The sequence below is a fragment of the Oryctolagus cuniculus genome, chromosome 3 (genome assembly GCF_051225735.1).
Source record: "Oryctolagus cuniculus isolate XC-2025 breed Fujian yellow rabbit chromosome 3, ASM5122573v1, whole genome shotgun sequence".
NCBI lineage: Eukaryota > Metazoa > Chordata > Mammalia > Lagomorpha > Leporidae > Oryctolagus > Oryctolagus cuniculus.
Window position 1 is genome coordinate 7,195,034 of NC_142869.1, and position 25,599 is coordinate 7,220,632.

Consider the following 25,599-nt stretch of genomic DNA (forward strand, 5'->3'; position numbering starts at 1 on the left):
CTGGCTGCTCCACTTCCAATCCAGCTCCCTGCTAATGCGCCTGGGAAAGCAGCAGATGGTCCAAGTCCTTGGGTCCTTGTACCCAGTGGGAGACCCGGAAGAAACTCCTGGCTCCTGGCTTCACCCAGCTCTAGCCGCTGTGGCCATCTGGGGAGTGAACCAGCAGATGGAAGCTCTCTCTCTCTCTGCTTCTGACTCTCTACCTTTCAAATGAATAAATAAATCTTAAAAAAAGAAATAAAGGTGATTATTTTATTTTTTAACTTGCACTGATATGAGTCAAGCTACCCAACACTCCTTTCACTCTCTCTGTTAGGTTCCCTAGGAAGCTTATCCCTTTTCCAAAACTTTCTGCAAGACACTGTCTTTTTCTCATCTCTTAACCAGGCCAGAAAAGGGGGAGCGACGTGAGAGTGACATCAGGGACTGGCAGAGTGCAGACCTCTGAAAAGCTTCTACTCCACATGCGCAGCAGCAGCACTGGTAAAAGTAATCAAAATAGACTGTTCCATAATTACAGAAGTTAACCAAACGTTAAAACAATCTGAGGTACAATTATTCAAGGAAAAATGGCTGAGTATCAATAAGAATGGTGCGCTTCGTAAGGTTTTACTTGCTGCATTCCCAAGGCTTTCTCCTCAGCTCTGCTGTGGCCTTGAAAACCACCAGCCTCACAATCATGGTGCAAACGAGTGGTGGACCTGCCACCAGAGGGACAGAACAGACATGAGTTTAAAAATAGTGTTCCAGGGAAATGTTGCTTCTTGACCCATCTAGCAGTTCCCTGAAAATCCCCATTCATAGGGTCTGTTTAATTGGACCTGCGTCAGATTCCTTTGGTGTGATCAGCCTTACAGCTTCAGGGGTCTGTGCTGAACACAATCATCAGTGTTGTTAACACTGCAGCTGTCTGAGATGATCACACTAGCAGAGCAAACAAAAAGTTGATCAACAAAGTTAAAAGGAAAAGCTAAAGCACGAGATGTCTGTGGAGGGCTTTGAAAAGGTCTGAGATGGACTTAAGGAGCTAGATGGCTACATACGATCACTGGGTTGGACACATGCCAAGGAAAGATCTGAGACAGCCTTCAGCTCCCACTGTGTGCAGGCAGGAGGAGAAGGCTAAGGCAGAGCTATAAAGTGTGTGTTGAGCATTGAGGGTATGCCCAACACCCAACACACAGAGGCCTTCAACTAAGAATGGAAGACACTGTTCCAGATATCTAAGGAAATCTCTGCCCATTCATTAGCTGATCACTAAACTAGCCAAGCAAAACTTCAGTGGCCTCACACAACAAAGAATAAAGATTATCTTAGTCTATTTTGGCTGTTTTTAAAAAACACCATGAGCTGACTGGCTTATAAACAACAAGAATTTATTTCTCACAGATCTAGTTGGGTATCTGGTGAGAGCTTATTCCCACACAGATGGCATCTTCTTGCTGTTTCCCCAACACAGTGCAAGGGAGGAAGCTTCTCTCTTGGGTTTCTTTGATAAGGACAAAAATCCATTCATGACAGCTTTACCCTCATAACCTTAAAACATCTCAGAGGTTTTTATCTCCTGATACTATAACTTAGGAGTTAAAGAGTTCAACATATAGCTTGGTTGGGGGGGGGGGGGGGCGGATAAGCATTTGGACCACAGCACAGGCTCTATAGAATATAGAGTTCAGAAAAGTCAGAATGCAAACAGCTACAAAAACAAACAATAACAAGAAATACTGGGAACAGGAGAAGGCAAGATGATATCCAGAGTTGCCATATTATATTATTTAAGATATGAGAGATATATCATGCATACAGTAACCAAAGGGAGCTGCAGTAGTTAATCTGATAACAGATAGAATAGTAACAAGACAAAAAGTGTTACTAGGGACAAAGGAGGACAGTTTGTAATACTAATAATAGTGTCAACTCATCTAGAAACAAAACAATCATAAACATATATGTATTTAACAACAGAGCCACAAAACACTTGAAGTAAAAATTGGCAGAACTGAAGGGAGAAACAGTCTAACCATAGTAGTTGGAGTCTTCAATACATATTCTCCATAACAGAACAATCAGATAGAATATCAACAAGAAAACAGAAAGGTTGAACAAAACTATCAGTCAACAAGATCTAACAAGCACAAATAGAATAGTCCATCCAATAATAACAAAATACATATTCTTTTCAAGAGTACATAGAACATCCTCCAGGCTACATAGCAATTTTCAAAAAATGTAAAAGGATTCAAATACCAAGTACATTCTGAAACCTAAATGGAATAGAATTAGATATTACCAACATAAGGAAACACCAGAAATTTACAAATGTGTGGAAATTAAACATACTCCTAAATAACCAAAGAATCACAGAAGAAGGATCTCAAAGGAAATTAGAAAATATTTTGAGATGAATGGAAATAAAAACACAATCTACCAAAATTATGGGATACAGCTAAAATAATGTTTAGAGCTGTAAATGCCTATCTAAAAAAAGTAGAAATATCTGAACTCAGTAAAACATAATCTCCCACCATAAGAAACTAGTTAAAAAAGAATAGACTAAACCCAAGCAAACAGAATAAATAAAATAATAAAGATTAGAACATAAATAAATGAAACAGTGGAAAAATAAGACAGAAAATAGACAAAACTAAATGTTGGTTTTATAAAAAGATTAACAAAATTCAGAAATCTTTCGCTAAGCTGACCAAGAAGACAGAAGACTCAAACTACTAAACACACAAATGAAAGAGCAGACATTATCAACCTTACAGAGATTTAAAAAAGAAAAAAAGTTATACAGGAGTATTATGACCAACTGTATTCCAACAAATTAGATAACCAAGATGTAAAGGACAAATTCCTAGAAAGTCACAAGTTACTGAAATTTAAGAAGAAATGGAAAAGTTTAATAGTTCACTTGTTATAACAAGTAAAGAGGTTGAATTAATCATCAAGCAACTTCCCACAAGGAAAAGGTTAGGGCCAGATGACTTTATGGTGAATTCTACTGAGCATTTAAAGAAGCAACACCAATTCTTTACAAACTCATCCAAAATTCATCTTATGAGCTAGTGCCATCTTCATATAAAATCAGACAAAAGTATCGTAAGAAAGATATCACAGGTCAAGATCCCTTAGAATGCAGATGCAAAAATCCTCAGAAGGACACCAGCAAACCAAATCCAGCAACAAGAAAGGGTTTAACACCATGTCCAGGTGGTATTTGGCTCCAAATACAAGTTAATCAATGGAATATATTAATAAAGAACAAAAAACCCACGATCATCTCAACAGACACAGAAAAAAGCATTTGACAAAACCGAACACTCTTTCATGAGGAAAACACTCAACAAACTGGTTCCAGATGGGAATACTTTCAACTCAGTGGAGGGCACTACTGAAACCTCAGCTCACATAGCAACTAGCACCAAAAGGCTGAAATGGTTTTTCCCAAAGATCAGGAACAAGATGAGGAAATCCACTTCCATAATTTCTATTCAGCATTTGTAGTGAAGGTTCTAGCTCGATCAACTGAATCAGAAAAAGAGATAAAAGATATAAGATTGGAAAGGAAGAAGTCAAACTATCTTTATTTGTAGATGACATGAACTTGTAAGCAAATGGAATTCTAACGTATCCATAAGAAACTATGAGAGCTAGTATACACAAGTCCTGCAAAGTTATGGCTACACAAGGCCTTTATGCAAACAAAGATTTATTTATTTATTTCAAAGACCAAGTTAGAGAGAGAGGAGAGACAGACAGAGAGATCTTCCATACACTGGTCCACACCCCAAATGGTCGCATCTTCCAAGCCTGGGTCAGGCAGAAGCCAGGAGCCTGGAACTCTACCCAGGTCTCTGCCATGTGGTTGGCTGGGGCCCAAGACTTGGGTCATCTTCTGCTGCTTTCCCAGGTACATCAGCAGGCAGTTGGATTGAAAGTGGAACAGCTGACATTTGAACTGGAGCTCGTATGGGATGCTGATATTGCAGGTGGTGGCTTAATCTGCTGTGCCACAATGCCGGGCCCCAACTGTATTTCTAAACATCAGAAATGAATGATTTGAAAACTAAATTAAGAAAACTCGGGTTTGGCCTGGCCCTGGCCGTTGTGGCCATCTGGGGAGTGAATAGGAAGATGGAAGATTTCTCTCTTTCTCTGACTCTCCTTGTCTCTTTATAACTATGCCTTTCAAATAAATAAATAAATTCTAAAAAAGAAAATTTTATTTACAATAGCATCAAAAAGAAAAAACATACAGCTATAAATTTAATCAGAAAAGTGTAAGACTTACTTAACTGAGAAACAGAAAATATTTTTGAAAGAAATTAAGTACTAATAAGTAGAAAAACACTGCATGTTCATGGGTCTAAGATATAATATTGTTAAATTGGCGATACTCTTCCCAGATACAATTTAACTCCTACCAAAAGCGTGGAAGCATTCTCCACCTAAAATTCATAGAGAAATTCAAAGGACCCAGAATAGTGAAGAGAGCTGGAGAGGAAAAAACAAGCAAAGTTGGAAGACACAATTCTTAATTTCAAAACTTACTACAAAGTTAAGGTAATCTAGACAGTGTGGTACTAGCAAAAAGATAAACATATTTCAATGGAACAGAGTTGAAAGTACCGAAATGAATTTGAACATACATTTATGGTCAGCTGATTTCTGACAAGAGAGCCAAGGTAATTCAATGGAGAAAGAATCTTTTTTTTTTTTTTTTCCAACAACAGTCATTTGCTGTGGTACTAAGACAACTGGATATATACACACAAAAGGATGAAGTTGGACCTCCTACCTCATTCTGCTTAGAAAAGTAACTACAAATGGACCAGAAACATAATGTAGTAACACTGTAAACCCCACAGAAGCAAACATTTGTGTAACTATTTATGATCTTTTAGCCAATGATTTCTTAGATATGATACCAAAAACATACGCAACCTAAGAAGAAATAAAACACTGGTCTTCATCAGTTTTAGAAACTTTTGTGCTTCTAAGAACACCATCAAGAAAGTGCAAGACAATACACAAATGGTAGAAAATATCTGTATATTATATATCTGATAAATAACTGTACTTGGAGTATATAAACTACTCTTGTAACTCAAAAATAAAAAGATAATCCAACTTAAAAATAGGCAAAGTATCTGAATAGATATTTCTTCAAAGAAGATATACAAATGAATTTACTAAGCACGTGAAAATGTGTTCAGCATCAGAAGTAGTTACAGTAATGCAAACCAAAATCATGATTGACAATACTTCGCATCTACAAGGATGGCTATAGGGGCCAGCGCCATGGTGCACTAGGTTAATCTTCCACCTGCGGCGGTGCCAGCATCCCATATGGGCACCGGTTCTAGTCCCAGTTTCTCCTCTTCCAGTCCAGCTCTCTGCTGTGGCCTGGGCTAGCAGTGGAGGATGGCCCAAGTCCTTGGGCCCCTGCACCCGCATGGGAGATCAGGAAAGAAACTCCTGCCTCCTGAGATCGGCATAGCTCCAGCCATTGTGGCCATTTGGAGAGTGAACCAATGGAAGGAAGACCTGTCTCTCTGCCTCTCTCTCTCTCACTGTCTGTAAACTCTACCTGTCAAATAAATTAAAAAAAAAAAAAAAAAGGATGGCTATTAACACAAATAAGAAAAGTACTGATTAGGAAATAGAGCAAATGGGACCCTGACATATTGCTGGTAAAGTGTAAAATAGTGTTGCCATTTTGGAAAATAGGTCGACAGTTACTCAAAATAGGTTGACCACATAATTAAGCAATTCCATTCCTAGATATATATCCAAGAGAATTAAAATATATACATACACCAAAACCTGTACATAAATATTCATGATAACATTATTCCTACTAGTCAACAAGTATAATCAACCCAAATGTCCATCAACTGATGAATAAACAAAATGAGGTTATATTCATACAATAGAATATTATTCATATACACTACACTACGGATGAATCTTGGAAACACCACGTAAATAAAAGAAGCCAGCTACAAAAAGGCCACTTACTGTATGATTCCATTTATATGAAATGTTCACAAATGGGAAATCCATAAAGATTAAAAGTAGATTAGTGGTTGCTAGAAGCTAGGGGAGAAATGGGAATGGGAACTGACTGCTAATGGAATTTCGTTTAGTGGTGATGAAAATGTTCTGGAACCAGATATTGGTGATGGCTGCACAATTCTGTGAATATATAAGAAGCTGCAGAATTATATAATTAAAATGGGTGAATTTTAAATACTGAAAAGACTGTGTCCTGACAATTATAGCAATCTCTTTATCTCATGTTACTCCAAATTCTAGGCCACTGATATAAAAAACAAAAACCACCTGTTTTCATACCCTTACTGTATAATTTCTAAACAGACTTTATTTAGAATATGTAGAAATCAGTCCACTTGCCCATGTATCTGTATTTCCACAAAATAAAAATATTTCTAGGGAATAAATCCCAGTATTATCTTCTCTGCCAATGGCATTTTTCCACCTGCTCACACAAAATTCAATAATCTTTGAATATTTGCCTTCTCTAAGAGCAGTGCTATTTATCAACATAAATGTTACAGGCTGGTGAACTACTGAAGAATTAAAATTAAGAATGTCCAGTTGTGAATCTACTTTAGGATCCATTAATCCTTGTTACTATCTATGAGTTTCTTGCAAATTCATAAACAGTGAGTTGGGATTTACATGAAAGGACTAATATTGCCAGTAGTCTCAGATGACAATGACAGCTTCCCCCATTTGATGCCAAGAAAATAGAATTCCCTTGGCAATGGAAAAACTGTGACTTCAAGTACAAGCCTGCTAACAGATCCTTGGGGGGCAGCAGATGACAGCTCAAGTGCTTGGGCTCATGCCACTCACGTGGGAGACTGGGATGGACTTCCAAGCTCCTGGCTTCTGCCTGGTTGTTACCAGCACTGGGGAGTAAACCAGTTTGTGGAAGGTTTCTCCATACACTCCTTCCCACCACCCCCAACCCCAGCCCATACCTCTGCCTTTCAAGTAGACGAAAATACACAATAAAACCAAAAATACCACCTGCCTGGGCAGGCCTTTGCCCTAGCAGTTAAGACATCCACTAGATGAGAATGACCGCATTTGACTCGTGGCTCCAGCTGCCTGCTGGTGCAGACCCTTGGAAGCAGTAGTGATGACTCAAGTAGTAGACCTAGACTGAGTTTCCTAGCTCCGGGCTTTGGCCGCAAGTCATTGTAGGGTTTTGGAAGGTGAACAAGATGGCAGCGTGGGATCACCCTCCTTCTCTCTCTCTCTTTCTCTCCATCTCCTTGCCTCTCAAATAAATGCATTAATTTGAATAAAGTACAACTCTTGAATTTCCTGCATGATCAGGATGTAGGTCCAGGTAGGACACAGCCCTGTCTATTTCTCAGATAAATGTGGCAGACAGTCACTGGTGGATCAAGAATGAGATGGTTCTGAATACCTCAGAAACAATATTTCCAAGAGTCATGCGCTACTAGAACTAGAAGGGTTTGAAATATCTAGTTCACATTTTGCAAAGTGTGTTCTAAGGAACACTAGCGGTATGAGATGATCCCTGGGAGAAAGTCTCCAAGGGCTGTTAACCCACCGTTTTCCAAAAAATATCTGACCATGGAACTCCTTTTCTCCAAAATCCCTGTTAAAACCCTGAGGAACTCACAACTACCAACACTTTTGGGGAGTTCCAAAAGTGGTGAAAAATTGATTTTATAAATGATAAAAGTGCTCATTCTTCCCCCTCCTTGCAAAGTTAACAATTTGCCCCAAATCATCAACTGGTCCCTGGGAGAGTCAGAGCTAACTTCCTGTGTTCCTGCTCCCCTGCCACACTGCTCTACCAGAGGAACCTTTTCCTAAATGGCGATTTAATCCTAATCGACTTCCTGGTAAACAGCAAGATCATTCGTCATTTAATGTCATTATGTTTGAAAGCTTTCCCACAGAAGAGCTGACCTGAAAGAGGTTAGTATTATGTGACTCTCCTTTCAGGCTGCTATTTCAAGGCTGGCTTTACCTGGAGTGAGAGGGAATTTCTGTATCTGGAGCAGCTCCACCGTGAAGATATTTCAGTATTTCTCCCCACAACACCCTTTCTGCGCTCAGTATTTTTAGCTCATTGTTTTCTATTTTGGCAGCCGAGAAGCTTCAGTTTGTAATTTTACCTCCAGCTTCATATTTCTTCTTAAAAGTGAATACAATGTCCTGTTTATAATAATAAAATCACTGGTTGGCAGAACGACATTAAATGGAAAAGAGAGAGAGCGAGAGCGAGAGAGAGAGAGAGAGAGAGAGCGAGCGCGATTGGAAAATTTAGAACAAGCAATTTTAAGTGCCAAGTTTCACATTTGTAATGGTCCGGTGGAGGTCACCGGGCTTCCTTTTTCTTGAGGGAACAGTGAAGGAGTAGACGCCTACAAGTTCTCTTGTAGAAAGTTATAGAAACCACCTGCACTTCAGTGAAGCTCATGGCTTTGCTGAACAGCGACATGACTCAACAGTCCACAGTAATACTAACTACAGGGAAAAAAACTCAGCTTAGCGTGGTATTTTCCACCTCCAATGTTTAGGCTTTCATTTTCCACTTTAATTAAGCTTTTAAGCTTTGGTTTCCTATTACAATTTAGCAACAAAGGAAACAAAACAATGGGAACAAAATGAGAAATAAGTGGAGCCAGTCTCAGAAACAACCATGGGGTTTCTTCAGCTTCTGCAGCAACCCCTTGATGCAGTCACCTTGGGCGCATTCTCTTTCTGACCCCCCAGGGTCTGCAGCAGTAATGTTACTTGGTTCTCTTTTAACCTCAGATGCCCTGCTAAGGGGAGCAGCTGGGCTCCGCCATGCAAGCAGGGATTCTCCAGGGCCCGGAGCCAGACATCCAGAACAATGGTGACCCCAATCACAAGGGCCAGATTGCCCCTATGAGTGCACACAGCCGCACTTCTTGAAAATTGCTAACCAACCATTTTTCTTTTCAAAATAAACACTATTTCTCTCAACTTCAGTTTGCAAAATATTACCCCAATTCCACTGGACTAAAAAACTGGAATTTTACTGACATAATTGGATTATGAGGTTTAAAGATTGATGGAACTTTTCTCTTCCAAATATAATTGTTCAAATACCAAACCTAAACGAGTATGTAGAAATTCTTACGTAGCAGAGCCTGAGTAACACTGCAGGTACAGAGGCAGAGTGACCCAGGAGAAGGGACCGAGAAGCTCCAACCCATAGGACTTCCAAGCCCGGTTACAAAGGGCTCCGGGTGTCTCAGGGGACTACAGTGCCCCCGTGCAGCCAAGGCCTATCACTAAATGAAGATGACATTGGTCACTTGAGTTCCCTCTAGGCCTGCTCACTTCTCGGACTGCAGCTCAGGAATCAATGACCTTGGCAGCTGATTCATACCCACACTATAGTACTTGTCATTCTCTGCTGAATCTGTCGCCCTGAAGAATAAGGGCTGGGCATTAGCTGTCTTTGTACTTCCAGCAGCTAACTCAGCACTTGGTATTTATTATATATACACATATGCAAACAATATAGTAAGTGTTTTATAAGAGAAAAAGGAAGAAGAGGAATGAGATATAGAAAGTTTGGTTTTAGGAATATATAACTTATTCAATTAATTTATTCAGTATAGCACACATTTTTCAATGTGTGCTAGCTTTCAGTATCAGTCCCTTTCTCTTTCCTAGAAAAGTGAATATTGATTAGAAAAACAAACTCTGAAGCCACTGGACTCCTGGGCAGAGGGCATTGATGATACAAGTTCTTGCACCAATGCCCCTTCTCCCTCATTATAATTCCACTTTGCTGCCTCACAGAGTCGACTCATGTTCTTGGGCCACAAGAACGAGAGCTCCATAAGGCAGTGCCACATTCGCTTTTGTTCACTGTCACAGCCCTGAAGCCCAGAGATGACACTCAATAAATATTCGTTTGCTGAAAAACTGGATAAATGTACCATGAGACTAGTCAAAGAAAAGGAAAAGGTAATCAGACACAAACACTTCTGCCCACTTAGGGACTTCTCTTTGTGTGTATTTCTTATAGTGAGAAATAAGAAATGAATGGTGACTACATAAACACATGAATTAACGCAGACACCCTCACTAACAGCACGGGCCGTGCAGTAAGCAGGTGTATCAGAACAAAAGGCACAGACACTGCACTCTTGTTGGTTTTTATGCTTTCACTCAACTGCAATGAATACTTGCCCATGCCCAGTTACATAAACTTGTGGGTTTTAGTTTGTTTGTTTGTTTTAAAGATTTATCTATTTGAAAGGCAGAATTATAGAGAGGGAGAGGAGGAGAGAGAGAGATAGACCTTCTAACTGCTGGTTCACTCCCCAAACAGCTGCAAAAGCTGGGGCTGGCCCAGGCCAAAGCCAGGAGCCTGGAACTCCATCTAGGTCTCCCACATGGGTACAGAGGCCCAAGGAATTGGGCCATCGTCTGCTGCTTTCCTAGACACATTAGCAGGGAGCTGGATTAGAAGTGGAGCAGCTGGAACTTGAAACAACACCCATATGGGATGCTGGCATCACAGGTGGTGGCTTAACCTACTGCACCACAATGTTGGTCCTGAATTTGTGTATGTTCTCTAGTTTTAGCTAAGCTAATTCTTACAAAATAGGAAAATGGCTAAAAAGATGACTGCTGTGGCACAGTAGGTTAACCCTCCGCCTGCAGTGCTGGCATCCCATGTGGGCACTGGTTCCAGTCCCAGCTGCTCCTCTTCCGATTCAGCTCTCTGCTGTGGCCTGGGAAAGCAGTAGAAGATGGCCCAAGTCCTTGGGCCCCTGCAACCGCATAGGAGACTGGGAAGAAACACCTGGCTCCTGGCTTTGGATCGGCTCAGCTCCAGCCATTGCGGCCATTTGGGGAGTGAACCAACGGAAAGAAGACCTTTCTCTCTGTCTCTCTCTCTTACTGTCTGTAACTCTACCTCTCAAAAAAAAAAAATCTTAAAAAAAATAGGCGATCTTATCTTAAAAAAATGACTGCAAGGAGCCACAGATTGAAGATAATATTAAAAAATAACACTAACCAGTAATACTACTAACACCAGAAAAATGATAAGCTGGCATTTCTTTTGCTATTAATATGAATCCATCTCTAGCCACATTATGCTTCTAACAATGGCTGCTATTTACCTAGAAGATACTTTAAAAATAAATGCATGCAATCTGTCCCTTCAAGGTCAAAGTGCCACCTTAACAATGAGAATGACAGGTTACTGCATTTTGAGAATTGCCATATTCAGGTTTTACATTTTTCCCTTGTCATGTGATTTGGAGCCTAAAATGCTGCAAGTATATACACACTCACTCATGTCCATACCCATTTTAAAAGATGCCTGTTGAAAATTAACCAAAGATTATGAACCCATTTTTTAAAAAGTCTAAAAATGCAGGACTTTTTCAATTAGTCCATGAGAACTGACTGATATCAGGCAAAATAGAAATTTATTAGCTGGATTTTAAAATGAATTGGAATACAACTGCTGAATAGAGCTGGAAATAAGTATGATTTGGTGAGCTCAGCTCACGCCTTCTAAAGATAGGCTTTGTCAGGGGCGTAGCAGTTAAAGACTCCACTTGGGACACCCACGTCCTGTATCAGAGGGCCTGAGACTTCCCCAATCCCAACGTCCCTCTTCTGTGCACCCTAGAAGGTAGCCAGGGAGGGCTTGAGTATTTGGGGCCCTACTACAAACATGGAAGACCCAGACTGAGTTCCCAGCTCCTGAGTTTGGCCCAGACCAGTCCCAGCTGTTGTGGGTACTGGGGGAGTGAACCAATGGATGGGAGACTTCCGCCTGTCTCTCCGCATTTCCAAAAAATGTATCTTTGGGGATGGTAGTGTGGCATAGTGGGTAAAGCTGCCGCGTGTAGTGCTGGCATCCCATACAGGCACCAGTTCAAGTCCCAGCTGCTCTACTTCTGATCCAGTTCTCTGCTATGGCCTGGGAAAGCAGTGGAGGACGGCCCAAGTCCTTGGGCCCCTGCACCTGCATGGGAGACTTGGGAGAAGCTCTTAGCTCCTGGCTTTGGGTTGGCGCAGCTCTGGCCATTGTGGCCATCTGGGGAGTGAACCAGCGGGTGGAACACCTGTTTCTGCCTTTCCTCTCTCTCTGTGTAACTTTAACTTTCAAATAAATAAATAAATCTTTTAAAAATGTCTCTTTTTCAGTTAGAATAACCATCAAAAATCAGGCCTTTGAATTCCCATATTATCACAAGTTGTGAATGCAAAATTTAAAACAAATGAATATTCAATCACATTGTTGTCAACAAAAGTAAAATTATTAATATAAACAGGGTTTTCTACACCTTGTCTAAGTGAAATTAAAATATTTAATAATTTATTTCATTCACACATCACTTTTGTTATTTTTCTAGTTTTACCCACATTTATATGTACATATATAATAAAGTAGTAAATTCACTTATAATTTTAAAATAAAAACCGATGTATTAGTGGGAATGTATTTTCAACAAAGTTTGGTGATTACTAATTTAGGCATCAAGAAGCAGTTGAAAGATTTTAAATGCAAAGAAGTAAAGAAAACTGATTTGAATTTTAGAAACGTAACCCTGAGGCTAACAGGTAGGGGAAAAGTGTTCAGAGGTCAAAGCAATTTTAAAAACAATTCACATCACTATACTAAACAGCAGAGAGTGCACCATATCCGTCTCTACCTTTGGATCTTTCCACAGGCACACAGGTACGCTTCAGCAGAGACCTTCTGCAGAGTGAGGCCTTTCATCCCGTAATCTAACCCAGAAGGCAGTGAGGTCCAAAGAAATGGCAAGAAGGAGCCGTGGAGGGGCACTCGTGGTGCTGGGCCTCGTGGCTGCTGAAACGTGCTTAAGCATTATAAAAGTTATTTTAAAATAATTTGGATAAAGCAGTGCTACACAAATTAAAGTAAAATACTGTTCCCTACATCCTTACCCCTCCCTGACCCCACTTCCTGTGGTAAGCACTGCTGATAGATTTATTTCCTTGTATACAGGTGTATATTTGTCTATGTATACATATATGTTTATATGTATGTGTGTACATTTATAGTTTTTATGTTATTTCACTTTCCAAAAAACAGGCTCATAGTCGTGGTTTCAAAATTTGTTTCTTTCACTCAACCATATATATGGTGGTCGTACTTCTAGGAATGTCCACATGGATCTAGCTCCTTTTTTGCAGTGTCGTGGGGGAACGCTGTGTCATACTTCACCTTGATTATTAAACCATTCTTCCTGATGGGCATGAGCAGGGCCCCCAGTGTTTCACTTTTACAACAGACCAGCAGTGAGCATTCTTGTACACTTCTCCGAGTGGGACAGACTCCTGGAAGCAGAGTGCTGGGGTGAAAAGCCAGGCACATCTACAATTTTGATAAGTACTGCAGACTGCCTATATTCAAAGGATAATGTCAGTCATTCATTCTGATCTTCTTATTAAAATTTTTTATAGCTCCCTAGGTTCAGGAAAGATCTCAACAAACAAGCTCCTGAATTTGTATATAAGAAAACAAAGATTCAGAAGGGTTAGGATTTGGGCCTGAGGTCTCTATGTACGAGCAGGAGTTCAGTGGCTTCCCACTGAAAGCTAGGACTGCCGCTTGGGCTAACTGACTTCCCATTTGACGTGTTCTACTACAGGCACTAGCAAGTAGAAAAGGGGTCTAGCTATCATCTCCTTTTCCTTGTCCAGCAAGGAAAGTGAAACAAGACAGTAAACTCCGAAGGACGGCGAATGGGAGCAGAGAAGGAGTCTCCCCAGAGCAGGCCTAGCAACAGGCACCAGGAGCTGAGGGCATCGCAGGCTCGGCAGCATGCGGCGAGCGCGTGTGCTGCAAGAGGCTCCGACACGGGACAGCCTTAGAGGAAAACCTTCCACAGACCCAGCGGTTGTATGAAGGGTTTCTCGGTTCTAAATATCTCCATGTGGCATCCAAAATGAATGCCAGTACTGAAACCAAATTCTGAAGAGAAATATCAGAAAAGAACTAACATCCCACAACGAAGAAACGTCTTCAAAGAAGATGTTGTTATAAAAATACCACAAAAGTACTTTCCAACAAATTCCAGACCTAAAAGTAAAGCTTTAAAATGAGGCTCCAAGTACAAAAGACTCAACTCCCTTGCTGTGTGCCTGGAGAGGCCCATTTAAAGGAAGGCACTTCCAACCAGATAACACCCTGTCTGTGATTGATCAGGCCTATGGAATTAGCAAGAAGAGAACAAAGTGCCGACTGAACTTTTTGGAATTAGAATGGTTTAGAAAAGGGGTTAGGTAGCTTCTCCCATCCAAGGCTAGATGGTAAATATCTTAGGCTTCACAGATCACATGGTCTCTGTTGCAAACACCCATCTCTGCACTTAAAATGCAAAACACTCATGGGCAATATACAAACAAAAAAGCATGGCTGTGTTCCAATGCAGTCTTATGGACACTGAAATTTGAGTTTCATATAATTGTCATAAAATTATTCTTTTTTAATTTAATTTATTTGACAGATAGAGTTAGGCAGTGAGAAAGACAGAGAGAAAGGTCTTCCTTCTGTTGGTTCACCCCCTAAATGGCCGCTACAGCTGGAACTATGCCGATCTGAAGCCAGGAGCCAGGAGCCTCCTCCTGGTCTCCCACACGGGTGCAGGTGCCCAAGCACTTGGGCCATCCTCCACTGCCTTCCCGGGGCCATAGCAGAGAGCTGGACTGGAAGAGGAGCAACTGGGACTAGAACCCGGCGCCCATATGGGATGCCGGCGCTGCAGGCGGAGGATTAACCAAGTGAGCCATGGCGCCGGCCCATAAAATTATTCTTGTTTTAATTTTTTCCAATCATTTTCAAGTATCAAAACCATTCTTAGCTCCTGGGCTGTTCAAACAGGTAGTGGGCTTGATTTACCTTGTGGGCCATAATTTGCCAGCCTCTGGTACGAGAGCACTCGGCTGAACTGAACAGCTGCGATGGAAACACTGAGTCCCTAGGGGAGTTCACTTAGAAGGCAGAGGGTGGACAGAGCTGTCTCACGGAGCTTCCCGGCTTTACCTTAGGTCTCGTCTCTTGTTGAACTCCTCTGGCGGAACAGTCCAGGGCAGCCTTTGAGGGAGACATTCCAGAACTTCTGAAGAGAAATCAGAGAAATCCACACCATACTCTGTTAGGATTCCTTCTGTTTCAGGTTCGATTTCACCAGCCTGCCCAAGACTCTTAGCCAGCTGCCTGGTGGACAGAACAGAGAGGGAACAACTGGATTAGTGAACAAAACATAAGCTCCCGTCCCCTCCCAGAAGGTGAGGTGTTAAGTCATGACCCGAGTGTTAAGTTAGGAATTCTAACCCAGGAAACAGGACTGGAAGGCTTTTCTTAGGAGCCTCACAACTGTTCGTTTATTTATTTATTTATTTATTTATTTATTTTTGACAGGCAGAGTGGACAGTGAGAGAAAGAGACAGAGAGAAAGGTCTTCCTTTGCCGTTGGTTCACCCTCCAATGGCTGCCGCACCGCGCTGATCTGAAGCCAGGAGCCAGGTACTTTTCCTGGTCTCCCATGTGGGTGCAGGGCCCAAGCACTTGGGCCATCCTCCACTGCACTCCCGGGCCACAGCAGAGAGCTGGCCTGGAAGAGGGGCAACCGGGACAGAATCCGGCGCCCTGACCGGGACTAGAACCCGGTGTGCCGGCGCTGCAAGGTGGAGGATTAGCCTAGTGAGCCGCGGCGCCGGCTGACAACTCTCTCTTAGAGAGGCTGAAACTGCCACCACTGAGGGCTTGTCAATGCTGCCTCCTGTCAACACCATTAGAGACAATTCTGACCAACACCGTCTGCTGTTCAATCACTGCTCTGAGTGCCTACAGCTCGAGTCACGCTCAGCGTGTTAGATCTGATATCCACTTTACTTTACAGTTCTACTAGTTTTTACCTTCCACATAAAAAAATCATTTTAATACAAAAGTAATAGATTTTCATTGTACAGAGGTTAGAAAACACAGAAATGCGTCATGAAGAAAACTAAAATTATCTAAAATCCAATCACCTAGAAAACCACCATTCACATTTTAGGGTACTGGCTCGTTAATAAGACTGCATTTCCTAGGACTGTCCTACACAATTAGTAGGGCAGATCTCACTCCTAGCCGTGGCTCATCCAGACTTAGCTCTCACTGCAGAAGCACTGCCATGCCGCATGCGCATCACGTAGGAAACATGCTGACCACCCAGAAAGCACATCAAGATGCCTGGGATGGTGAAAAATGAGGAAAAAAGAACAGACGTCTTGAAAATATCCAAGTACTTGAAAAATTAAACAATGTATGAGTTTAAAAACCTGAAAAGATAAAGTGTTTTGAGCTTCATGAAAAGCATCACTATCTGTGAGACGCAGGGCCGTCTGGAAGGCGCAGCGCTGAGAGGAGCAGGCCGTGGTGACGGCACAGATGCTTCAGTTTCCGAATGCTCCTGCATCAGTGGGAGAGCCAGGAGCTCGAGGTCCCTGCAGGGACCACTATGCCCAGCGTATGGTCAGTTTCTCGCTTCATATTTACTCCACAATGACATGAACAGTGCACGCCATCTTTGGGAAAGCTACAAAATCGGCGAATTCTGAACCTGGGGGAATTTGGCCCAGTAGGAGGAAGAATTCAGCAGAGGCGTTTCCCTGGGATCTATGCAAGCATCACGCTTACCAGGGGTCCGAGCTGGTGCAGCCAATCATGGAAGCATGGGGCACGCGCTAAGGAGCCGGGCCTTCAGCCTGGTCTCCCAGGCATACACCTCAATAGCTGCCAGACTGCACCTTGTTGGGCTTCCTGTTGGGCTGTGAAAGCATCTCAGAGCAGTGGTGGCTCCACAGCGCTGACCCCTCAACAAGGACGGTGCTGCCCAGAAAGCCAGCTGCAGGGCCCAGATGTTGCCTTTAACAGACTGATTCTCTTACCGGAGCCTGCCCCAGCTCCTCCAATTCCTAATGAGTAGCGAGCGGGTAGCCAGATGGACTGACGTGGCTATCCCTGAAAACTCATTTATCACAGAACTCAAGACCCATCTTCAGAAGCCTGTGTACTGACACACGGAAAAACGTTAACACTTTTATTTTAATATATTTTATTTGAAAGGCAGAATTACAGCAAGGGGGGGGGGACAGAGAGACTTTTCTTCCACTGGTTCATTCCCCAAATGGCCGCAAAGGCCAGGGCTGGACCAGGCTGAAGCCAGGAGTCAGGAGCTTCTCTGGGTCTCCCACGTGGGTGCAGGGGCTCCAGCAGCTGGGCCATCTTTCACTGCTTTCTCAGGTTTGTTAGCAAGGAGGTGGATCAGAAGTGGAGCAGCTGAGACTCAAACCAGCACCCACGTGGAATGCACCAACTATGCCACAGTACCGGCCCTGACATTTGTATTTTAAATTTATTGGTTGGATTAAGCAACTCAGCATTCCTTACTGAGGTATGTGATAAAATACACATAAAATATAAAGTGTACATATACACCTGTCCTCAAACACGCTGAATAGCCGTTGAGATAATTCTCATTTTGAAATACTCAGCAATTTGGATGGAGCCTGTCAGTATTATACAGTTTCTACTTCCTAGTGACTCAAAATGAGCTTTTTGCTTCACGCTGCCAGCCGTCTTCGCTCTACCCCAGCACACACTGCACTCCCATCTGTACCACTTGCTGACGGTCATAGCAACTGATTGGAGTTTGTGCCTGCAAGCACGGTTGTCTCTGGATTGATGGGAATTGTGACTCACGCCCTCCTTGGAGAATATGCTGTCTTTTCTCATTGCCTCCTGAGAATCAGTAATTTGGGATGCAGGAAAATAGCCAAGGGTCAAATAAACTGTTTCCTTAGTTTAAAAAAATTGTGAGAAGCAATTAATGGAGTACTTTGAGGGAAATTTATAGTAGTAAGTCTTCAAACAAGAAAAGAAGAGGGGGCCCAGCTCTGTGGCATGCTGGGTAAAGCTGTTGCCTGAGACCTGGCATCTGATGTGGGTGCCGGTTCAAATCCCAGCTGCTCCACTTCCAATCCAGCTTCCTGTTAAAGTGCCTGGGAAAACAGTGGAAGATGGCAGAAGTCCTTAGGTCCCTACACCCACATGGAAGACCCAGAGGAAGCTCCTGGATCCTGGCTTTGGCCTGGCCCAGCCTCAGCTATTGCAGCCATCTTGGGAATGAAACAGTGGGCACAAGATCTCTCTCTCTCTCTCTCTCTCTCTCTCTCTCTGTAACTCTGATTTTCAAGCAAATAAATAAATCTTAAAAAGAGAGAGAGAGAGAAGTGTGAGATCAATGACTTAAGCTTAGCTTCTATCTTAAAAAAACTGAAGGACAACAAATAATAAAAAAGAATCAATGGACAGAAAATGAATGATGAAGAAAATCAATAAAACCAAAGACTTGTTCTTTCAAAGTGAATAAAACACATAAAAGTTTTAGCCAGACTGATCAAGAGAAACAAGGAAGGGGCTGGCACTGTGGCACAGCAGGTGAACCCACCATCTGCAGCACCAAGATCATATATGGGCACCAGTTCAAGTCCTGGCTGCTCTACTCCTGATCCAGCTCCCTGCTAATGCATCTGAGAAAGCAGCAGAAGATGGCCTAAATGCTTGGAACCCTACCACCCACGTGGGAGAGCACTTGAAGTTCTTGGCTGTTGGCTTCAGCCGGGCCCAGCCCTGGCCATTGTGGACATTTGGGGAGTAAACCAAAGCACAGAAGATCTCTCTCTCTCTCTGTATCTCTTTCAAATAAATAACTTCTAAAAAAAAAAAAAAAAAAAAGGAAGAAGAACAACAATTCATCAGTATCAGGAACAAGAGGGGACATCATTACACATCCCACTTGCAATAAAAGGATAGTAAGGTGATTATGAATGACTTCATGCCAATAAATCCAACATCTCAGATGAAATGGACACATTTCTTCAAAGACACACATTACATACAATTTGTCAAAGGAAATCAACATTGGAGCACTCCTCCATTAAATAAACTAAATTCATAGCTTAAAACCTTTCCATAAAGAAAACTCCAGGCCCACATGGCTTTACTTTTGAATTCCATTAAATATTTAAGAAAAAAAATCGTTTCAAGAAGGTTAAGACCAAAGCTCAGTGACTTTCTATGTCCACCAAAAGAGTTTCTTAAAAAATGGACCAAGCAGGATCACTAGCCATCAGGGAATGCAAATCAAAACCACAATGAGGTTTCACCTCACTGCAGTTAGAATGGCTCTCATACAGAAATTAGCAAACAACAAATGCTGGCGAGGCTGTCGGGGAAAAGGTACCCTAATCCACTGCTGGTGAGAATATAAGCTGGTGCAGCCACTGAAAAACAGTATGGAGACACCTCAGAGCCCTGAACACAGATCCACCCTATGACAACCCAGCCATCCCACCCCTGGGAATTTACCTAAACCAAAAGAAATCAGCATCTGAGTTACCTGTACCCTTGTGTTCATTACAGCACACGTCACGATAGCTAAGATACGGAATCAACCCAGATGTCCATCAACTGTTGACTGGAAAAGGAAATTATGATACATATACACTACGGAGTACTACTCAACTGTAAAAACAAAAATGAAATTCTGTCTTTTGCAAACTGGAAACCATTACACTTAGTGAAAGAGGCCAGTCCCAAAAAGACAGATATTATATGTTTTCCCTGACCGGAGGTAACAGAGTACCTGAAATATAATGTATTGGAGTGAAATAGACATTTTGAGATTCAAGGATTGTTTACAGCCCTTGTCTCTTGCGCTGGGGAACGGTGTTTTCTTCTTCAGACTACCGAACTCTTACTTAGTGTAGGGTTAACTATAAGATCAGTCTAGGTATTGCACATGGGTGGCAGGAACCCAATTACTTGAGCCATCACCACTGCTTCCCAGAGTCCACACTACCAGGAATCTGGAGTCAGAAGTCAGAGGCAGGTATCAAACCTAGGCACTCCAATATGGGATGCTGGCATCTTAACCAGTGTCTTCACCTACCAGCCCAAATGCCTGTCCCAAGTTTTCTTGATGAAGTCTAATTCCTTGCATCCATTCAGTAGTGGAAGAGCATTTAACTTAATAAACTCTTTTTTCCCCCAAAGAAACCTTTTATTTAATGAGTACAAATTTCATAATTACAACTTTGGGAATATAGTGATTCTTCCCACCCTCCTAAATAATATAGCATTGCTTTTTTAAAATCTAAGTAAAATGTAAAAGATACGAGATAGAAGATGTTACAGTAATTAATTTAGGATATGCAATTCATACTAATACAACATAGGTAAAAGTTTTCATTTGGGAAATAAAAAGTACAAGTCAAATTACAGGTGCTTTGTAGAAATAAGTTCAGCCTTATGAGTCAGAGCACTGGAACTTTAGGTTAGTTTTCTTTGTGATTTTGGGTAAATTTAAACATCATTTGTAACTCATTTAAAAAAATAAAAAAAAGATCATTAAGTAAACTGAAAATAGATGTAAAAATTAAGAGTGAGAATGTGAGAGGGAGGAGAAGAAGGGTTGGAGCGTGGGCAGGGAGGAGGGGAAGTATCACTATGTCCCTAAATCTGAATATATGAAATACACAAAACTTGTATAACTTAAATTAAAGAAAAAAAAAAGCTGGAGTAAGATGGCAGCTGAGAGGCTCTCCACAGAGACACCAAGTGGTATAGCTATTCACATGTCAAGTCATGTGCACAGGGGCTAAGGAAGCCAAGTGAGAGATCACAGTGCCTGGCCTAGTGAAATAATAAGACGCACTGAGGAGGGCAGGAAGGAAGGAGTTGTGGTATCATCCCCACCCCCAGCTCCAATAATGTTGTGTGCAGAGAGATGCCTCCCTTTCAGAGGAGGGAGAAGGAATTAAGTCGATGTTGGACTTGAAACCCAGTACCAGGCCTGCTATGGTCAAATCTAGAACCAGAAAGGGGCCCAAGACCTCTGCCCTTATAGCAGTCTGAGCTTTGGACCCTCCTTAGCCAGGTGACCCTCTCCCAATCTTGAGGCAAACAGCACAACAAGATTCCAACTGGGGAGTAGGGAGGAAAAGTGATCTTAGGACTCTGCCTTGAAGCTTAGTGGGGCCCTCCGAGGTGAGACTCATCAGATAATGCCCAAAGGCCTCCATACTCACAGCAGTGCTGGCAGACTGAGTTCTAGGTTTGCCCCAGCATCAGGCACAGATCTGTAGGAACCAGTGGGATGGGTTTATTTTGGCCTGCATCACTGCCAGCAACACAGAGGCCTGGAGTACATCATGCAGGGCCCAGGGACTGTGAGACTTGGGTGCGATCCAGCTTAGCATCAGCCTGAGCAGCCAAGGGACTGGCACCATCATCTCTCCCCCTCCATCTCCAGTACCTAGTGAAGAGTAAGACATCCAGAACAGAGGAGCAGGGCAGGGAGGTGAACCCACAGCTTTGCCTTGAAGCCCAGAGCCAGTTCCAGTGCAGTGAGATCAGCAGCAGATGGAGACCTCGGGCCCTATCGTCAAGCCAGTGCTTGCAGTCAGAGCCTCCAGGCCTGCTTGAATGTCAGCAGAGACCTGCAGTCTGGCAGAATGGACGAGTGCTGTAGCCTCCATCGCTCCCAGCCTCGTGCAGGTTTGGTATGCATCTGCAAGGCAGGGTAGGGCCCCGTGGCTGTGAGACTCAGGTGCAAACCAACTTAGTGTCAGCTTGGGCAAAGGACTGCCTTCATCACCCCTCCCCTAACTGTGGACAGACAGCAAAGAACAACATTCCAGCTGCTTGGAGTAGGGCATCAACGTGAGCAGAGGATTGCACCTTGGAACTGGTAAACAGAAACCACAAACTTGACAAACACTAATAGTCCTTGTCCCCTGACAAGACTCTGGACCTGCCCAGTCCTGTGGCCCCAGTTGAGGGACTTATCCAAGCCAGCGTCACCTGTGGTTCCTCTCAGCAGCTATGGGCCACAAGGACACCTCGGCAGCAGGCAGCCCAGGGCAAGGCCCTATCCCAGGCTGAACTGGTCTTGGTGGACTGCAGGCCCCAGCTGTGATCTAGCATTGCAGCATAGGTGGCCACAGGACTGGACACTTCATTCTTCCCCTAAGCCCTGACAGTATAACATAGAAAGAGTAACTGCTTAGGAGAAAAAAAAGGTAGGTGGGTGCCGAGATATTGCACAGAAACTTGGGATTGGCACTGTGGGGAGCTGCATATCACTGATGGACTTTGGGCTGGCATTATCATGACCCTGGACCCAACCATGCAGGCTGCTACCAAGACTCATGTACTGCTCCCAAGACTGAGAGCAACACGCCATGCCCCATTGCCACTGCTTTCGATTGCAACGAAGACCATATAAGACTATACTACAGCATCCAACTGGAACCAATGGCAAAACAGCCTAACAAACCAACATCTGATGACACATCTCAGGAAAAAGCTTTTTACCACAAAGGCTACTCATTAAAAGTGACAGAAACAACTAAACTGCCAGATACACAAACATCAACACAGGGACACGGGAAATATAAAACAACAGGAAAGGCGACACCCCCAAAGGGACACAATAAAGCTGATGCAAGCATTCAAAAGAATGATTAAAGGATGCTTAAAAACATACAAGAGAATGCAAACAGTTGAACGGAATAAGGAAAACAATGCATGATATTAATGAGAAATTCAACAAGGAGACAGAAATCTTGATATCAAATAAAAAATACTGTTGAAAGCCTCAATGATAGACTAGATCAAGCAGAAGAAGTAATATCTGAAATTGAAGATAGGTCAAACAAAAGAAAAAATATCAAAAAAATATGAAGACAGCCTCTGAGACCTTAAGGATACCACTAAATGAAGAAATACTCGATGGTGGGAATCCCTGTGGGAGAAGAGAGGAACACGTACTCAATGAAACAAGACATGAAAAGTCTCCCAACATGAAGACAGAAACATTTAAGCAAAGGAAGCTCACAGCACCCCAAACAGACATGACCAGAAAGATCCTCACTACGAGAAAGAATGCTAAGATCTGCAAGAGGAAAGAATGGAGTCACACTGAAGGAGGCCCCCATTAGACTAACAACAGATTTTTCAGCAGAAACCTTACAAGCCAGAAGGGAATGGAATGATAAATTTCAAGTTCCAGAAGAAACAAACTACCAACCAAGAATACTATACCAGCAAAGCTATCCTTCATGAATGAAGTAGAAATACTTTCCAAGATAAGCAAAAACAGAAGGAATTCATCACCAGCAAACCAATGTTACAAAAGATGCTCAAGGCAGTCCTACACACAGAAGAAAAAGAAAGATAACTACCATCTTGAAAACATTTAAGAATATAAAACCTACTAGACAAAGAAAAAAAGGATATTCAAAATAAATAGGAAATTTTTTAAAAGAAAGGAGTAAGTCAATATATATCAATAATAACCTTGAATATAAATGCACTAAATTCCTCAATTAAAAGATACAAACTGGATGAATGGATTTTTAAAAAAAGAGCCAATGATAATGATATGCTGTTTTCAAGAAACTCACTTTACCCGTAAAGACATATATAGACTGGGGCCAGAACTGTGGTGTAGTGGGTAAAGGTGCCACCTGCAGTGCCAGCATCCCATATGGGTGCTGGCTTGAGTTCCAAGTGCTCCATTTCCAGTCCAGCTCTCTGCTATGGCCTGGGAAAGCAGTAGAAGATGGCCAAGGTGATTGGGCCCCTGCACCCACATGGAAGAATTGGAAGAAGCTCTTGGTTCCTGGCTTCAGATCAGCCCAGCTCTGGCTGTTGCAGCCATCTGGGGAGTGAAGCAGCAGATGGAAGACCTCTCTCACTTTCTCTCTGCCTCTGCCCAAACTCTACCTTTCAAATAAATAAGTAAATCTTTAAAAAAAAAAAAAACACGATATTCATAGACTGAAAGCTAAAGGATGAAAAAGATATCTCATGCAAACAGAAACCACAGACAAGCAGGAGTAGCTATACTAGACAAAACAGACTTTAAAACAAAAACTGTAAAGCGACAATGACAGTCAGTACATAATAAAGAGAAACCAATACAATAAGATATAAAAATTGTAAATTATATCTACCCAATGCCAGATCATTCAATTATATAAAACAAACTTTATTAGATCTAAAGAGAGAGAGAGAGAGTAGCTGGCATTGTTTTAGTGGGTAAAGCAGCCACCATATGGGTGCTGGTTCGAGTCCTGGCTGCTCCAATCCAGTTCCCTGCTGATGCATCTGGGAAAACATAGAAAGATGGTCCAAGTACATGGGACCCTGAACACCCATGGGAGACCTGGAAGAATCTCCAGGCTCCTGTTTCGGCCTGGCCCAGCCCCAGCCATTGTGGCTATTTGGGGAGTGAACCAGCAGATGGAAGATATCTGAAGATATCTCTCTCTTTGGTCTATTCCTCTCTCTCTGCAACTTCACCTTTCCAATAAATAAATAAATCTTTAAAAAAAAAAATAGAGGGGCCAGTGCTTTGATGCAGTGGGTTAAAGCCCTGGCCCACAGCGCCAACATCCTATATGAAAGCCGGTTTGAGTCCCAGCTGCTCCACTTCTGATCCAGCTCCCTGCTATTGCACCTGGGAAAGCAGCAGAACATGACCCAAGTTCTTGGGCCCCTGCACCGACATGGGAGACCCAGAAGAACCTAGCTCCTGGGTTCAGATCGGCTCAGCTCTGGCTGTTATAGCCACCTGGGGAGTGAACCAGCGGATGAAAGACCTCCCCCCTTCTCTCTCTCTCTTACCTCTCTCTGTAACTCTGTCTTTCAAATAAATAAAAAAATCTTTTAAATAAATAAATTAATTATTTTTAAAAATAAGTAGAGAAGAGATATGCTCCAGTAATGGGGAACTTTAGCACCCTACTTCCATCAATGAACAGAACACAACAACAAAGAATCATCAGAATTAAACTGGACTACCCACCAAACAGACCTAATATATATTTACAGGATATTTTACCCAATAGCTGCAGAATACATATTCTTTGCCTCAGCATGTGAAACAGTCTCTAGGACAGACCATATTATTAGGCCACAAAACAAGCTGCAACAAATTAAAAAAACTCAAAATCATATCAGGTATCTTTTTTAACCACAATGGAATAAAACTAGAAATTAACAAAAAAAGAAACTTTAGGAATTAAAATATATACATGGAGACTAAACCACATGCTCCTGAATAAACAATGGATCACTGAAGAAATCAAAAGGGAAATTTAAAAATTCCCTGAAACAAATGAAAATGGAACCAACACACAAAAATTATAGGATACAGCGAAAGCAGTACTTAATGGAAAGTGTACAGCAATAAGCACCTGCATTTTAAAAATACGACATTAGACAAACTGACAATGCAATCAAGGACCCGAACAGCAAGAACAAACAAAATCCAAAGTTGACAGAACAAAAATGTTTCAATATCAGAGTAGAAATGAATGAAATAGATTCTTCTTTTTTTGAAGATTTATTTATTTGTTTGAAAGGCAGAGGCAGAGACAGAGAAAGAGAGGTCTTCCATCCACTGGTTCACTCCCTAGATGGCCTCAACAGCCAGA

General features: G+C 42.2%; 1 protein-coding gene and 1 pseudogene across 14 annotated transcripts in view; one reads left to right on the forward strand and one right to left on the reverse strand.

Annotated features, from left to right (window-relative positions):
• Positions 1–25,599, reverse strand: part of DIS3L2 (DIS3 like 3'-5' exoribonuclease 2) — a 385,610-nt gene that overhangs the window by 170,065 nt on the left and 189,946 nt on the right. For all 14 annotated transcript variants that reach the window (XM_070070055.2, XM_089329724.1, XM_089329727.1 and 11 more), the window contains one exon: positions 15,092–15,265. In XM_070070055.2, the coding sequence (XP_069926156.1) occupies positions 15,092–15,265 (174 nt within the window). The remainder of the gene's footprint in view (positions 1–15,091; positions 15,266–25,599) is intronic.
• On the forward strand, positions 16,491–17,109 carry LOC127491830 (COP9 signalosome complex subunit 8 pseudogene; annotated as a pseudogene).